General features: G+C 38.9%; 1 protein-coding gene across 2 annotated transcripts; it reads right to left on the bottom strand.

Annotated features, from left to right (window-relative positions):
• Positions 1-3,131: 3,131 nt before the first annotated feature.
• Positions 3,132-11,514, bottom strand: LOC146555825 (aldo-keto reductase family 1 member D1-like). 2 transcript variants are annotated; one of them, XM_085251984.1, is made up of 9 exons: positions 9,451-11,514; positions 9,060-9,227; positions 7,493-7,609; positions 7,297-7,374; positions 6,909-7,031; positions 5,199-5,308; positions 4,950-5,115; positions 4,773-4,855; positions 3,132-4,691 (listed from the first exon to the last, which is right to left on the bottom strand). In XM_085251984.1, exons 1-9 carry the CDS (start codon positions 9,541-9,543, stop codon positions 4,649-4,651), a joined length of 981 nt encoding a protein of 326 aa, XP_085108110.1. In that variant the 5' UTR covers positions 9,544-11,514; the 3' UTR covers positions 3,132-4,648. The 2 variants fall into 2 exon arrangements, with proteins under 2 accessions (XP_085108110.1, XP_085108111.1); XM_085251985.1 differs by lacking the exon at positions 6,909-7,031.
• Positions 11,515-16,448: the final 4,934 nt, after the last annotated feature.

Genomic DNA, 16,448 nt, shown 5'->3' with positions numbered 1-16,448 from the left:
TTAATGTGTGTGCAGCAAAAAGTAAGTTGGTCAAGAAGAGGAAGTTGTTCGGTTACCATTAATTGTTGGCTAGCCTGTGAGAGAATTGGCACAGGTGTGTGGTGGTTTTCTTCAGGCTGAAATGGCGTTCCAGTTGAATCAGCTGGAGCTGACGAGCACTGGGCCTACATCTGTTGGTGAACAGGTGTCCAGAGGCTCGTTTGTGAGCAATAACATCCACCTGTTTCCAGTTTTCTGTGAGTCTAGTGTTCATAGCTTCTTTATTGCATTTGAACGCATAGCGACTGCACTGCAATGGCCTCAAGACATGTGGTGCGTGATGTTACTATGTAAATTGACGGGTAAGGCTCAGGAGGTTTGTTCTGGTTTGTCTATGGAGGACTGCTTAGTTTATGAAAAGCTTAAAAGTGCCATCCTCCAAGCCCATGAACTCATACCTGAAGCCTATAAGCAGCATTTTCGAGGTTTGGAGTTGGCACAGGGTCAGTCCTATCTTGACTTCGATAGGGACAAGGCGAAGCTTTTTGATAGGTGGTGCTCTGCAAGCCAGGTTAATGACTTGGGGTCGTTACGTGAGCTTGTGCTTCTAGAGGACTTTAAGAACACAATGTCTGAGTGTGTTGCTTGTTATTTAAGTGAACAGAGGGTTTCCACTTTACAGCAGGCTGCCATACTGGCAGATGAGTTTACCCTAACTCATAAAACAAATGCTGTAGAATGTGATACCCCTCTGTGCCATAGTACATCTTGGCGAGGTAAGAGTGGGCCAGCTAACAAGGCTGAAAAAGTTGTGGTTTCGAGACCCAAAACGAAGCTTTGTTTCTCTGCCACAAACCTGGACACCTTGTTGCTAACTGTTTGAGGCTGAAACTCAAACAGAAAGCACACTCAAAGCAAAAAGGGCCTGCTTTGAGAAAAGTCAGTCCAGGTTCTCAAACAGACAAGGTTGCCCGGCCTAGTAAAAGGCTACACTTGGAGCATAATTGCTCAGTAGTGTCATGTAGTCGGGGTAAGAGGTCAACTAACCCTGAGTTGCCGCTGGTTGACAATTTCCCAGGTCCTCAAAATGACCCGCAGGGGGACAGACTGTGTATAAAACCACCAGTAAGACCGGCAACCCTGGCTAACAAACATGCCTGTACCGGTGACTTGAGGAATCATCTGCAAAGTGTTGCAGTAAGGTCTTCTGACTGCCTGCTGTGTTCTCCACATGTGATGGCTCAAAAAAGCCCTGGCTATCACATGAGACATTGTTTTGCGGGTCTGCGGCCACCTTCAGTAAGTATTTTGAACCCATTGAGATGGGGTTGGCAGCTTCCGCTAGCAATGCCTAACCGTTGCTATGGGGTTTGGTAGGTGGAAAGCCTGCAATTTGTTGATGTGACAGTTACAGACTTGATTTGTAGATAGTTTATCATAATCACTTGACAAACCACAGGTTTGTATTTATGGGAGGGGGTGTTACGGCCCTAGCAGGGCCTCCTCCTGAAGGTGCCTGTGTGGGCATGTCCCACTACCTCTTCTGCCTGAGGTGCCACCTTTCCCTTTTGTGCAGCTGACTCTCGTCAGTAATTAAAGAGATTTAAGCCCAGGGAAAGGTGAGTTCTGGGCCAGAGTGCCATGTGAGTGGTTACAGTTAGTGAGCTGCTCTCTCTTTTTGGCTTACGTTTTACTTTATTGACCAACGCCTGAGTTTTGTTTTTCTTAAATGGTGATAGCGGCTTGTCCGTCTCTTTTAGTTGAGCTACTTTAATAAAACTCTTTAATTTAACCCTCATGCCGCCTTGTCTCCTTTTTCTGACCCGGACACTTTTTGTTACTTCCCCTCACCGCCTAGACCCCTCAGGGGAACGTAACATACTTTATTTTAATATATCAGATTTAATGTATACATTGTTGGTTTAAAACTACACATTTAACTTTTTTACAAAATGCTTCCAGGATGGAACCAATGTTCAGTCTGTTTTCCACCTGTGGGAAGGAGTGCACACTGCAAGATGCGTTTTCATTAACCCCTGCAAGTTAATGCGGCCAATGAGGTATGCACTTTGTATTTTATGTCGTAGTAGAAAAATAAGATGCTCTGATGCGACCTGAGTGCTCACACTGTGCCTCCATAAAATGAAGGTTATAACAGAAAATCTGTCGCTCGCTCTCTCTCTCTGTCTTTCACTCACACAGACACGCACACCACCACCATCAACTTTGCTAAATTTCTAATGAAAAACATTAATCAGGCAGCTGTGATTGAGCAGCAATGTAAATCCAACTATTTTCACGGTTGTTGTGGTCGTGATAATTTTGTGATGCCACATCGAAAAGGCTCGGATGAGCTTTCCAAAGTTCTACAAGTTGTGCCTCCATCGCCTGTGTCCAGATCACACGCTGCACAGCCAAGCTGCACCGTCTTTTTCGCCGACGGTTACGTGTTTGCGCGTGAGCAGTGTGAGCAGCTGCGGTGACGCCCTACGAGCGATTGATGATCGGGAGCTGCTCGAGGTGTTAATCGCTTCTCGTTACCCCACGTATACTACACGATGCACGATGAAGGCCAAAATTGGGCCGATCACCAAATCGGTCGCATGACTCAAAAATCGGCTCAAAATGGGCCAAAAATCGTACAGTGTAAGCCCAGCATTAGAGCAGCAATGTTTGTTCCCCTCAGAGAAAGAAAAATAGGCTGTAAAAGTACAGGGAGGAATGGGAAAAGGAAAACACCTGGCTGGAAAAGTGCACGATAACATCTATAAAGCGCACTGCACTGTGTGCCGGCGCACTTTTTCCATAGGCATGCACACACAATGGTGGGCACACGGAGAACATGAAGGGCGTGAAAGCTCGGGGAACCCTTAACCAATTTCTTGTCCACCAGGCCACGGCAGAAGCAGATATGGTATGTAAACATTGGGGTTTTTTTTTTTTTTAAACCCTCTGGTTAAGGTTAATATGGGCATGTGCAGTGAATATCAGCGCTATGTGGCCAGAAGTGTGATAATATAATTTATTTTGTGTAATAAACAACTGCAAGGATAGATGATTACAACAAATAGATGACTAATACATAAAAGTAATACATAGATGAATAATGATGATGAGTTATGATGCGTAATCATGGGAACAAGTGTGTTTACAAACAGGAGCAGCTGATTAGCATTAGAAAAGCTGAAATAATACCTCAACTGAAGCCAATTGTACTAAATGCACTAAATGTGCACTGTTACAAGAATGATTTTGTTCTATTGTTTTCTATTAATTTATATAATTTTAAGTTAAGCAGGACAGAGTTCTTTTAAAGAAAGATTTACTTATATTCTCAAAAGTTAAGCATGACAGGCTTCTGTTTAAGAAAGAGACCCGTTTTACTGTGTTAATGTTATCTTGAGCTAAAAATAAATGGCTAAATTATCATTTGTTTCCCATATGGTCATATCACAAAGAATATGCATCTGCTTAAATCAAATTCAAGTCAAATGGTTAAAAAAAAATTTCACACACAAAAAAAAAGAGCTACCACACTTTGCCCGGCCCTGGCCACGAGGCGTCCCTTATTTATTTTTCAGGGAGTTGGCAACCCTAATGATCGACTGTTCCCATTAGAATTCCACAGTTATCATCTTGTACCCCCTGAAAGTCCTGTATGCTTTGAGAGACCGCTACAGTAGGGAAACATACAAAAGAGTGTCCAAACCATTGTAATTTTGGCTTATTTCTGTCTTATATAGTATCCTGACTCCTTAGCTAACTTAATAACTTTAGCTAAAGCGAACAGTCTAATTCACAGGTGTTGAACTCCAGACCTTGAGAGCTGGTGTCCTGCAGGTTTTAGATGTGCCCTTGATCCAACACAGCTGATTTAAATGGTTAAATTACCCCCTCAACATATCTTGAAGTTCTCCATAAGCCTGGTAAAGAAACTAATCATTTGATTCAGGTGTGTTGACCCAGGGTGATATATGAAACCTGCAGGACACCGGCCCTTGAGGCCTGGAGTTCAACACCCCTGGTGTAATTCATTAGTGCAGTATTACTGGATCACCTCTGAAGTGGTATGATATGACTATCACTGAAACGGCAAACTTTGTGCTGGATTATTGTGCAGTTTTCTCGAAGGACCCGGATGTATGACCCCAAAAACTGAATTTAAGAACTAAAACTGAATGGTGAGAAGTGAAACTGAAAGCATTCAAGAGCTAAATTTAATTCAAATTCAGTTTTAAAAGCTGTTATTCAGGTTGAGCAATTCAGATTTGGTCTGAGCAATGAAAGTGTTGGCAGGATGAGAACACCATCTGTCCAGAGTTTAAGCTTTCTATACTTAACAGTCTTGTTTTGATTTAGCCACACCTTATCTTTATTTTGTAGTTTGCAAACATTTACTATCCCAAGTTTGTTTGTTTTGTCACTCAAAACTTATCTGTAAGACTTTTACAAAACTAAAGACATCTGTGAGAGCAGACCTTCATTATTCTTCCCACAGCACGGCTCAGCAGTGAAACCCTTTACCCGAGGAAGTGTATTATATTGTGTGCTGTAAAATTAAGTTGTTTTTTTTTTTTTTTAATTAGCTAATAGCAATTAAATATTATTTTAGCAAAGTGAAGATGCCAAATTTAATCACTCTCGAACAATGTGTTGCTGTTTGTGGTGTTTAGAAGTCATCATGAAATGGATACTCTGGATGGTCAGACCACCTGTTGAGCCAGAAAAGAGAAATATTAATTGGAGCCGTTTGTTCAAGGAGCAAAACTTCACACAAGCTGCACTATACTCACATGAGAAGCTCCACAAAGTGGATGTTTTTGTTCAACCCTTCAACTGCCTTCATATCAGCGTCAGAGAGAGAGAAATCAAATATCTGGAAAGTTGGCAAATAAGTCTGATTATATTCCATGCGTCTGGTTTTCAGAAGGCACTTTTTGCTACCTACACACCTAAAATTATAAACAAACCTCAAAGTTTTCCTTTATGCGAGCAGGGCTGAAGCTCTTTGGGATGACCACCACGCCTCTCTGTACATTGAACCGCAGACACACCTGAGCCGTGGTCTTGTTGTACTTTTTGGCAATCGATACCAGCAGGTCATCTTCCAGCATTGGGGGGCATTTTAGGTTTACCCTTTATTGAAACAGTGATATTTTAATTTCAATCAAGAGGCTGAGAACTTGACTAGCTACTCATAAAATGAGTGTGACCCATACCAAGATGGATCTCTGGATGTTCCCAGCGGGCTGTAACCAACAATGACGATACCATTCTGCCGGCAGTATTCAAGCAATTTTGGCTGGGTGAAATAGGGGTGGCATTCAACCTGTAATAGAGCACATATGTATACATACACACATGTTTCTGATGAAGACAGCTTGGCTTATTCCTTGCGAGTGTTATGAACCAACACTTCCAAGTGCATCTTGATTGTTCATGTTACTTAAATAATAACTTCCTATCTCTGTTATGCTTTCATTGATTCAAAGTTCAGTCCTTTCATACTGATAATATTTCAGGCAGTAAACTTACTTTTTAAATAAATTTGAAGTTTTCCCCACATTTCTGGGCGGTATACATTGCCTGCATTTTGTTCCTATACCTCTGCAACATATCCATGTCCTATCCACACAATGTTCACATCACATATCTATCAAAACACAGCTGTGTGTGTGATTTAGTTAAAACATATTGGGCATATGTCTAAAATCTGAGTCTTTCTGTTGTATTGTTCATTAGCTGTATGCGCAAATATTCAAAGACTGAAACTAAAGCCTTCAGCTGGTTGTGCCTCAGATTCTTTCTTCTGACTTTAATAAATTGCCGCTGCACAATAAAGTAACAAAAGCATTGACTCTTGAAACACTACTTTTTAAAATGAAGAATGGTTTGCACATTTATCTGCTGATCTTACGGTAAATATAGTACTGTACATTTCCCAAGTCTCGAGTATTTATATTTCTAATAGGACAGTTTCTTGTAAGTGGTGCTGAGCAATAGTTCTCCAGGCTTTCTGAAGACAAAGTTTTACTTTGGGCACTAGCTATTTTTTCACTCTTTTATCATGATTATTAAAACACCTAACACTGATCTATGAAATCAGTGTTATCAGTGTCACAAAAAGGCAGCTAATTCAAAGAATGACTCATTGAGTCTACACATTACAGAAAAGTTAGGAAACAACCAGTTTCTTTAGGGACTTATTAGCATCCTGTAGTAAAAGAAAATTTCTTCCCATGTCTTTTATCTAAATCTCTGCCATGAATAACACGATTTGATGAGCAAAGAGCTTTTAGCTGGAAACTTGGCATATTTCAGTATGGTGTGAGGAAACTGGACAAGAAAAAAAAACATTAGAGCAGATGAACAGCATCTAAAAGCTATGTCCTTAAGAAAACAGAAAAACTGTATCAAAGATCTGATATGGGACCTGAGTGGTGTATCTCATCCTTCAACTAACCCATCAACAGTTTGTTGAGACTCACCATAAATGGTCTTTGTGGAAGGGTGGCTGTCAAGAAGCCACTCTTAAGGAAAAGAAGCAAGAAGAAAAGGCTGAATAGTGCCAAATTACACAAGAACTGTGTCAATACTGCGCCGTGCTACCTCACTGAACTCCTTAGTTCATATACCCCTGGGAAAGCCCTAAGATAATCAAGACAATTACTCCTAGTGCAGCCTAGATCCTGGCTAAAGACCAGAGGTGACCGTGCTTTTGCCCTGGCAGCCCCTAGCCCCTGGAACAATCTTCCTGCTGCTATTCGCGCCTCTGATTCCATCTATTCATTTAAATCTCAGTTAAAAACTTACCGAGCGTTTTCAGTTAGTTAGTTCAAAGAGCAAAGCTTTTTGACCTTAGTATTCTGAAAACAAGTACTTAGTAACTTATTTCCAGACAACTGCTTGCTCAATAATGTACCACTAACCTGGTTTGACACAGGTTTGTGTTTCAGCCCCGGCTTGTTAAGGATTAGCTCTAGTTGTCGCTTGTTGAAGTTTGAAACCCCAAGAGATTTTACAAGGCCAGCGTCTTTACAAGCTTCTAAAGCCTGTGAGAGACATAGGAAAGCACAATAATAAAACAATATAGTCAACGTTGAACTTTGAAACAATTTAAAAGCTCACAGAAACAGTAAAACTGAGACACTGTTGAAGCTGTCATTGATTTTTACCACATATCTTTTTGTATTTAACTATAAGTTAAAGGACGCGTGTACCCAATACTGTTGTTCTGTAGCAGTTATGTTGTCTTCACATATGTTAGGAAATAACTGAAACTAAATTTTCTTGAATAAGCAGGCCACCAAGTCTCACCTCCCATGTGGCACAGAGGTCCGTTTCATGATAAAGCCACTTCCCACTCTCATCTTTGGGGTTAAATTCATCTCCTGGCTTCAGAAAATTATAGTGTTTCAGTATAGTATAGTATTTCATTTGGTGCAGTAAAACCTCATGAAATTCAAATGTAAAAATTAAAAACTTGTTATTAAGTTTTCACATGTGTGCATACCTTGAAAGCCATGGGCAGTTCTATAATATAGAGGTCAACATAATCCAGCTGTAATGTCGTCAGGGTTTTCTCTAAAGTAGGTCGTACTAGCTCGGGTGGATGAAATGTGTTCCACAACTTCAAAAGAAAAGAAGAAAAGTTAACAAATGTAGAAAAAAGCTACAGAACTCAGCATTTGGTTTTTTTTAAGATTCAAAGGTAAGTCATGAAAATGAATATGTTATCGATTCGTATGTTATCCATACCTTTTAAGTTTCACACAGGCCAAAAGCATTTTAGACTAGTTTTTGGTTAACTTTTGCCTTGAGGGACTTTGTAATGTTTGTCTCGAAAGGTGTTGTACAAACCAAAATGTACTTACTTTATCTTCCTTATTTTTTTGTGGTTCAGGGAAATAATATTGGTATAATATTCAGATTGGCTTTTTTTCTTATTTGCATTATTAGTTATTTACTTTAAAATAACTAAAGGAGTTGTACTTTTTTGTCACTTTGGCCACCATTTTTGACAGGAAAAAACACATTTTTAAGCTTTAAATTTTTTGTTGACATCAACAATTACACCCAGAGAAATCCTGCTAAACGCATTTTTCATGCATTCTCGATATAGATGTTAAAGCTCATCTAGAAACATGCATGCTAGGAATGGTGCAACCAAAACCTGTGCATGCCGTCATAGTGCTGGATTTGTTTCAATGAATTAGATGAAAAACAACCTGCTTCACCCTGAATAACCTACATGAGGATTTTGTGGATTTGTTATTAATGGAACTTGTTGTTCGATTTCTAAAAGTCTTGATGATCTTCATGCATCACTGAACTCTTGAGGTGGGAAGTAACAAAGCACAAATATTTGTTAAAATTTTATAAAATTTTCTATACTGCACTTCAGTAGTAAAACAGGCTCGTTACTTTTGCCTTAACGGATTTGCTTTAACGGATTTTTGTCACTATGAGCCAACATTGTGTTTTTGCATATTATGATACATGCAAATCAAACTGAGGCTATTTAAAGACTACATGAAAATACTCTGGAGATTAGTTTGGTGTACTGTGATGGGTTTAAAGTAAAGAAGAGTGTGTGACCGGTGCACAGTGACTGTGGTTTCATGAGTTTGCATGAGTTCTACATCAAGTGTAGCAGAGATTCATATGAATTTTAGCTGATGATTCTTAGATCTATTGACTGATATATATTTTTTATTTTACTTCTTTTTCTTCAGATTCAAGCTGAGTATACTTAGATTGGAAAAAACTTAGGCTGAAGTTTGTATTCCCATCTGCTAATATTATTTTATCATTGTGTTAACATAGCCGAAGGTTAAGTTAGCTTTGCACAGAAATAGAAATGTCCTCCAAACAGCTACTAAACAGCCTGTACTTTTTTACTTTTACTTGAGTAAAGAAGTTGAATCAGTACTTCATCTTTTACTGGAGTAGTTTTGAACAGTAATAGATGTACTTCTACTTAAGTACAGAATGTGTGTACAGAAAAACAGAAAGAAAAAAAAAGTTCAACAGTCAAGGTGCACAGGAGAGGCTCACACGAACAAGTATGCTTTGCAAACCTTTCCACAATAGAAGATGTCCTCTCTTTTCACAGTTCCATCTGCTATTTTGTCCCTTATTGCTTGCCCCACTTCATGTTCATTGTAATAGATCAATGCTCCATCAATATGTCTGTAGCCCGTCTCGATCGCAATTTTGACAGATTCATATGCAGTTCCTTTAGGAGTCTGTCAAAAAAAAAAAAGAAGAAGAAGTAGTAGTACTGGAAGGAATATATAGTATAAAATAAAATAACAACAACCATAATAATAATATAATAAGCACTCAAAAGTCACAGCGAAAAACAAACAAACAAAAAATCCTACCACTATTTTTTATTTATTCATTTCGTTTTTGCTTCGTGACACATGCACAACGATATACAATATACAATTAAATCATGAATCTTACCTCGTGGGGATCTGCATAAGTTCCCAGTCCTATCAAGGGTATGCTGTTTCCATCAGATAGGGGAATGGAGTGACTTTCTGCTGTCAATTCCATGTTTAACAAAAATGTCTGTTACAAAGATCTTGATGTCTGACACTGTGCACTCACTCGAACTTTTGAATACTGTCTAGGAGGCTGGCTCCTCTGCTCTCTACTCGGCCAGAAACTCCTCCCAAATGCAAAGTGCCTCAACTGTTGCTCATGAAAACATGAACAACCGGACACCAAGACAAACATTTACAAATGGAAGTGAACACGCTATCTGATCATCATGAATGAGACTAAAATGCTATACTATATGCTATATTATATGTTGGATTAAGCTTTCAGATACTGGTAAAAGCTGGCAGTGACAATGGGATTACGCTGAATTTATCTACCCCCAGGGCCCTATTTCAGGAAGCCGGTTTAGAAAACTCAGAGTGAAAAACGATACTCAGGGTTGAGTAACCCCGAACTGTCCAACTCGGAATATTCGGTTTCAGAAAGGCTGATAACAATTAGTTCAATCAACGCGGAGTTGCTTTAACCCCAAGTTAAGCGCGCGCACGAGGATACATAAAGCCCTGATTAGTGGAGCACAGATTAAGCGAGTCACCATGGAGACGGAGGGAAAGAAGGCGCGGTCAATGTATTTTACAGCGCTTGAGGCCGAAATTCTGATGGCAGCATATGCCGATAACATGCAAATTTTGCAGAAAAAAAGTAACACAGCCTCAGCTGCCAAAGAAAGGGAGCATGCATGGCAAAACATAGCCAACAGAGTCAATGCGTGAGTGTTAATTTAAACATTGATCTAGGGATTTCCACCCATTTAACACGTTATTTTATTATATTTTATTTTACACATTTTATTTTGTGATGTGATGTGAGCGCAGGTGCAACCCAACAGGCCCCAAACGTTCCTGGCAGCAAGTAAAAATGAAATATAAAAATATAGTCCAAACAGGTAAGGTGTAATTGTATTATGAGCCATAGTGCTTGGTCTGTTTGTCCGATGTAAATCAATTGCAGTTAGAGGCTACATTAATTTCCCCTCTGTAAGCACTTATTGAAATTATCTGAACACATTACAAGTACATATTTGCTTACTCTGTGTGCTCAAATGTGACCCGTTATTAGAGATGGCACGATACCACTTTTTTATGTCCGATACCGATACCGATATCATAAATTTGGATATCTGCCGATACCGATATGAATCCGATATAGTGTTTTTTAATCAACAAAACTGTTTTTTAAATATCTTGCTGCATTTTGTATAAGTTCATACTCAAGTTTAAAACAACAACTACACTAAAGCTATTCTGTTATACCTGTATGCAAAAAAAAAATATTTCATAGTTCAGCAATACTGATCAATCTAATAAACTTAAACCTACACCATCCTCCCTATTCTGGTATTTTAAAGAGTACTTAGCATAAATATTAAGCAACCTAACTAATAGGGTTCCAACTCCCAGCAACAACAAAAATAAAAAAATAAAAAATAGGGAACCACCCCTCACGCTCCACCTCATGATGCTTAATCGACGTAATCAACCTTAATTTGATGCAGTGTGAAAAAAAATCCACAGAAATCAATTATTTTTCAAGAAATATTAAATAGATTCAACATCTTTCTTCAACAAAATTGCAGACTGCACAGATGGTACCTTCCCAAAGGGAAAAAGTACTATAGCTTACTAGGGTATATATATTAGACTTAATAGTTACTATATACAGTAATGGACTTCTATTCATTTTGCATCAAATTAAAACTTTGGGTGTCAGATAATTATTTATTAAAAGCTAGACATTTTAAATGAGAATAAGAAAGAAAAGTATGTCTTTGTGCCCCCTTTTCCCTGTTAATGCCCTATCGGCCCCCCTGGCTAAACTTTGCTAGATCCGCCCCTGCACAGTTACCAGCGTCAGCTACGTAGAAAAAGATCCTGGAGTAGAAAGTAATATTAAATACATTCTAACAATAGCTGATCAAGCTTAAACGTGCTGCTGTTGTTCAGCCGCTGGTTTCCTCTTTCTGGTGCAAAGTGGGCCAAAAACAAACTAGAGAGACGGACTCGTGACAGAAAAGCCGATCAGCTGATCGTTAAGCAGTTTCATGATTGAAGTAGCAGCAGGAGAGGCAGTCGCTCCATATATCGCTTGTTAAGCTTAATGCAGGAATGCTTTACATTCAGAGATGGACTTACACACTTGCTTTACTTCTCTCGGGATAACTTTGTCGGAGATGAAATGCTGGGTTGCTAGCGAAGCTCCACATGCTATCCAGACCACCGACAGGTCCCCATGCCACAGCCGCTCTATCACGTGATGCATACTGCTCTGACGTGCTAACGTTCTGAGGTGAGTTAAGGCGTGTTGCAAGTTTTGTGAGGTGCTTTCGTGATATTTAATGGATCGGATTACATTTTTTATTTTTCTCCGATATCCGATCCAGTAATTTAGGTCAGTATCGGACCGATACCGATACGTAATATCGGATCGGTCCATCTCTACCCGTTATAGCCAACAGAAAAAAGCGGAGGCCCGAAAAACAGGTGGGGGTCCTCCACCACCACCACTCACAGAGGCTGAGCAGTTGGCTTCCACATTTGTGATAATGTTGGCAGCATCACATATGATCTTCACAGTGCAGAGAACACAAATTAGCATCCATTACTATAATGAAATAATTTGTTAGTTTGAAATGCTACAGGGAACTATGTACCTCTACATTAATGCTGTGGAAAGACTTCCTGTTCACATAGTCTCCTTCATTTACTGAAGGAGCAATGATTGGAATGTGAGTGCCATCTATACAGATGCCTGGGAACCGTGAGAATAAATGTAAAATTTAAGTAGTAGTTCAAGTATCACCACATCATGAATTAAGTTTTGTTCATCCTGATACCTGCAATTTTGTGGAATCCCTCTTTGATAAATCGTGTGGGTCTATGACCGGGGAACACCACAGACGAGTACAGGAGACGTTTCAGTGCAACTGTAACATTCCTGACTGCTCGACAGACGGTAGCCTTGGAAACGTGTTCAGCGTCACCAATATTATACAGAAAGCTCCCGTTTGCAAAAACGAAGTGCAATACAAATAATATGTACAGAACTGAGAGAATGTCCGCGATGTGTCACATGAGTAATATTAAGCCTGAGGATGTTATTCAAATGAATTATAGATTGTGCTGAAAAACGGTAACATTCACACAGGAAATCATCAGGAAATGATAAAATGTCCAAACGCGCTCTAATCACTCTCTCCCGGCGGAGAGCTCTGCGGAGAATTTGGGCTTCAACATCTACTGGCTCTTCAAGGAAGGGGCACGCCATGTCTGACACTTCCTACAGTCAGGTTTCCGACACAGAGGCGGAGAAAGTCAGGGTTAGTTGAAGTAAACCTGCTAGGGGGCAGGTTAGCTTCACTGAGTGTGTCGTCATAGTAACTCACTCAGAATTAATCTAAACTCGCTTTGTGAAACCGAAAACCCAGAGTTTTCGTTAACTCAGGGTTTACTTACTCAGAGTTTGCACTAAACCGGCTTCCTGAAATAGGGCCCAGTTCTTCAGGTGACACGGTGTTGAAAGCCAAAAGGTGAGAGGGAAATTAAAGGGTATTATCAATGGGACTATTCCACTCCACCCTCATAGTGGTACATCCCATCTGCCTAGTATTGAAAAGTCTTTCAAGATTCAAGATCTTTATTGTCAATACATGAGTATACACAGTTTACAGTGTACCGAAATGCTGTTTCACCCCAAGCCCCCTATGGTGCATTTATATAAGTATATAAAAGATATATCTCCAAGAGATATAAAACTAGGATTTACAACAAATAATATGCTAAATTTAGGGATAAAAGGGTACTAATTACTAACTATACAATACTATAATGACAACTGTACAAAAAAGTCTTTGATTTATGATTGACCTGGAAATTATATTAATTTATACTAATACTTATACTAATGTTTTTTTTCCAATAAAAACAATAATAACATTAATAGAATACCTTTTTTTTCCTAAGCTTTATTTTCATTTTTAAATTAGAAACGAACAAAAAAAACAAACAAACACACAAAGCAAGAAAGAAAAAAACAAAACAAACAAAAAAACAAAAACAAAAAACAAACAAACAGAAAACTCACAACTATGGGACAGAGCAAGTATCATCAAATAACCACAGCATGGCAGGCCATTGTGACCACAAAAGCACTCCCAGGTGCACACTCTTGTATCTATGCCTTTCAAGGATAACCTCAAACATCTGTAATAGATTACCTTTGAATGTAACTTGCCATGTTAGCCCTCTACTGCATGACTTTTTAATTTTTGGGGAAAAAAATATTTCTCCCTATTTTGGGGGAGCTTTAGGGTCCCTAATAGCAGAGGTGGGACCAAGTCATTGTTTTGCAAGTCTCAAGTAAGTCTCAAGTCTTTATCCTCAAGTCTCAAGTAATGTCAGGCAAGTCAGAGTCGAGTCTCAAGTCACTGGTGTAAAAGTCCGAGTCAAGTCACAAGTCTGAAACTTTGAATTTCAAGTCCTTTCGAGTCTTTAAAAAAAAAAAATGAAAAAATAATGTTGCAGTTATGCTAAATGTAAATATTAGACCATGTAATTTTAAAATCTGTGTTTTTCTCAACACATGACAAAATAGTGAACTTAGAAAATATACACAAATTGTGAAATTGCACCTCTTTAAAATGCAGCTCAATTAAACCTAGCTCCAAGAATAATTTTCACCGACAGTTCTGAGATAAGCTGCATGTTATTCTTGTATGCGGTTGTAGGACCAGCTTTAAAATCGCATGACAAAAATATCATACACATTAAAAAAAACTGTATCACCAACGTAGCCTGGACAACATTTGCTAGTTAGATGAAGTCAGCTATCTCATCTTAGCATATTTATATGCATATTTATAATCATACGGTTCTTGGAGTGAGTGCATACACTCATGAAGTTTAGTAACTTCAGGTCACTGCAACAAGCCCAGGTACAGTTTACCGACGGATGGGTGCAGGACCTTGAAATGCACCGTGTAGAAAGTAAAGACCATCGTACGTATCATAAGTTTACCAGTCTCACAAATCGTCGTCATAAATACACATTCGTTAACCGTTTATTAATAGGACCTTTGAGCTCAACGGTAATTAATTAGTAGTGGAAATAATTTCTGGTACCCATCACAGAAATGTAGCAGTGACAATAATATTGTATGCTGTAATCGCACTGGGCAATTAGTGATACAAAAAACCTGTTTTATCCTGTGAATAAAAGTATATGTTTTTGTCAATGTACCATAATAACAGAAGCGAAACGCAATATTGTGTCAGGACAATTCACTATTTATGCACAATAAATAAAGGAGCATAGCGCGACAATTTCTGTTCAGCGCCAGACTTGCTTGTAACCTATATCACCAATTATGTTATGAAAATGACGTATTAACTACTAAAAAACACTGACCTTCGTGTAAATGCTTGGAGCAGACTAACCTGTGAGCTGGAGGGTTCTGGGACGTTATATTTGATCTTTGAATGGCTGCGATCCAGGCCATCCGTCGCGTCTTTGTTACTTCGGAAACATGGCTTGAACAATTTCTCTTCAACGACGTAATCCGATAACAACCGATCTCTTTACCCGTCGGCTTCCCGTGGCTGTCATGCGACCGGCTATTGCAGTTAATAATACAACAGCTTCTTGACATTTTTGTGTTTCTTTTTATCGCTGTATAACTGATTTCAATTGAAAGCCTGCGTGCGCTAGTACCGCTTGCCACGAGTTCCCAGAATCCTTTGCGGTTCTACCCGTGAATGACGTCACATTTTCAATCTCTATATAATATGCATGTTAAATTTTATATTTGGGGTAAAATATCAAGTCTTTTCAAGTAAACCGGTTCAAGTCCAATTCAAGTCCCAAGTCATTGGTGTAAAAGTCCAAGTCAAGTCACAAGTCTTAGAACATTTTTTCAAGTCAAGTCTAAAGTCATAAAATTAATGACTCGAGTCTGACTCGAGTCCAAGTCATGTGACTCGAGTCCACACCTCTGCCTAATAGTATATAAATCATAAAATTTGACACCCTGCCCCCCCCTCCAAACAGATATTGGTTTGTTGCTTCAAGACAACACTGTGCGACAAGGGTAGTCAAACACCAAGTTATTCTATAATAAGTTTTATAAGTACAACAAGGATGAACAAATAAATAAGCAACAAATAAACAATGTAAACATTTCACAGAACAATGAAACACCAAAATACATCCAACATTTGACCCTAACCCCATGCACATGCACGCACACACGTTGTGTTTCCATCACTTTTGGGGACAATTGAATTGAAATTGAATGATTTACCTTGCAATTTGTCCCCATAAAGTAGGCGAGACCTCACAATGTGAGTGTGTAAACAAATTTGTGTCCCCACAACAATAAGTAATACACGACCACACACACACACTAACACACACACAGACACAGTTACTTTACCAACTGACCCCTGAGCTCCTAAGTGTCCGTCAAACCTGATTCAAGGACCCACTCCTCTACTTCACTGTCACTCTATGATAGCTCACTGTCCTCACTTTCTGAGGACAGAAAGTGCACATTCCCTTGGTTTCCTTCCATAAAAGGTTTTTACGTCAATGTCCTGTAATTATGAGTAGATTGCAAAGTAAAACACATTGACTATGATCATATAAATGCACACAAACACATCTCTACACACATATGCTAATGCATTATATTGCCTGAAAAAAATTAGGCTAACTGCACAGTGTTGCCTTGAGGCAACAAATGAAAATTAACAGTTTTACTGTATAAATAATTTTTAAAAAGTAGAACAAACAATCAAATATGTTTCTTAACATATTCATGCACATACAAGTATTTTTATATACATTTATTTCACTATAAACATGTAAAATAGTTATCTTTATCTTGCCTCCTAATGGAGATG

Source organism: Mchenga conophoros, linkage group LG17 (genome assembly GCF_057382185.1).
Source record: "Mchenga conophoros isolate Kocher_MC1m ecotype Shallow Benthic linkage group LG17, M_conophoros_male_GT1.1, whole genome shotgun sequence".
Classification (NCBI taxonomy): Eukaryota; Metazoa; Chordata; class Actinopteri; order Cichliformes; family Cichlidae; genus Mchenga; species Mchenga conophoros.
This window is presented reverse-complemented; position numbering and strand designations above follow the sequence as displayed.

Coding starts and splice junctions, on each gene's coding strand:
- LOC146555825 (XM_085251984.1), bottom strand. CDS start 9,543: ATGGAATTGACAGCAGAAAGTCACTCCATTCCCCTATCTGATGGAAAC. Junction 7,610..9,059: donor ACATCTTCTATTGTGGAAAG/GTTTGCAAAGCA, acceptor TTTCTTTTGAAG/TTGTGGAACACATTTCATCC. Junction 7,032..7,296: donor ACCTCTGTGCCACATGGGAG/GTGAGACTTGGT, acceptor TGTCTCTCACAG/GCTTTAGAAGCTTGTAAAGA.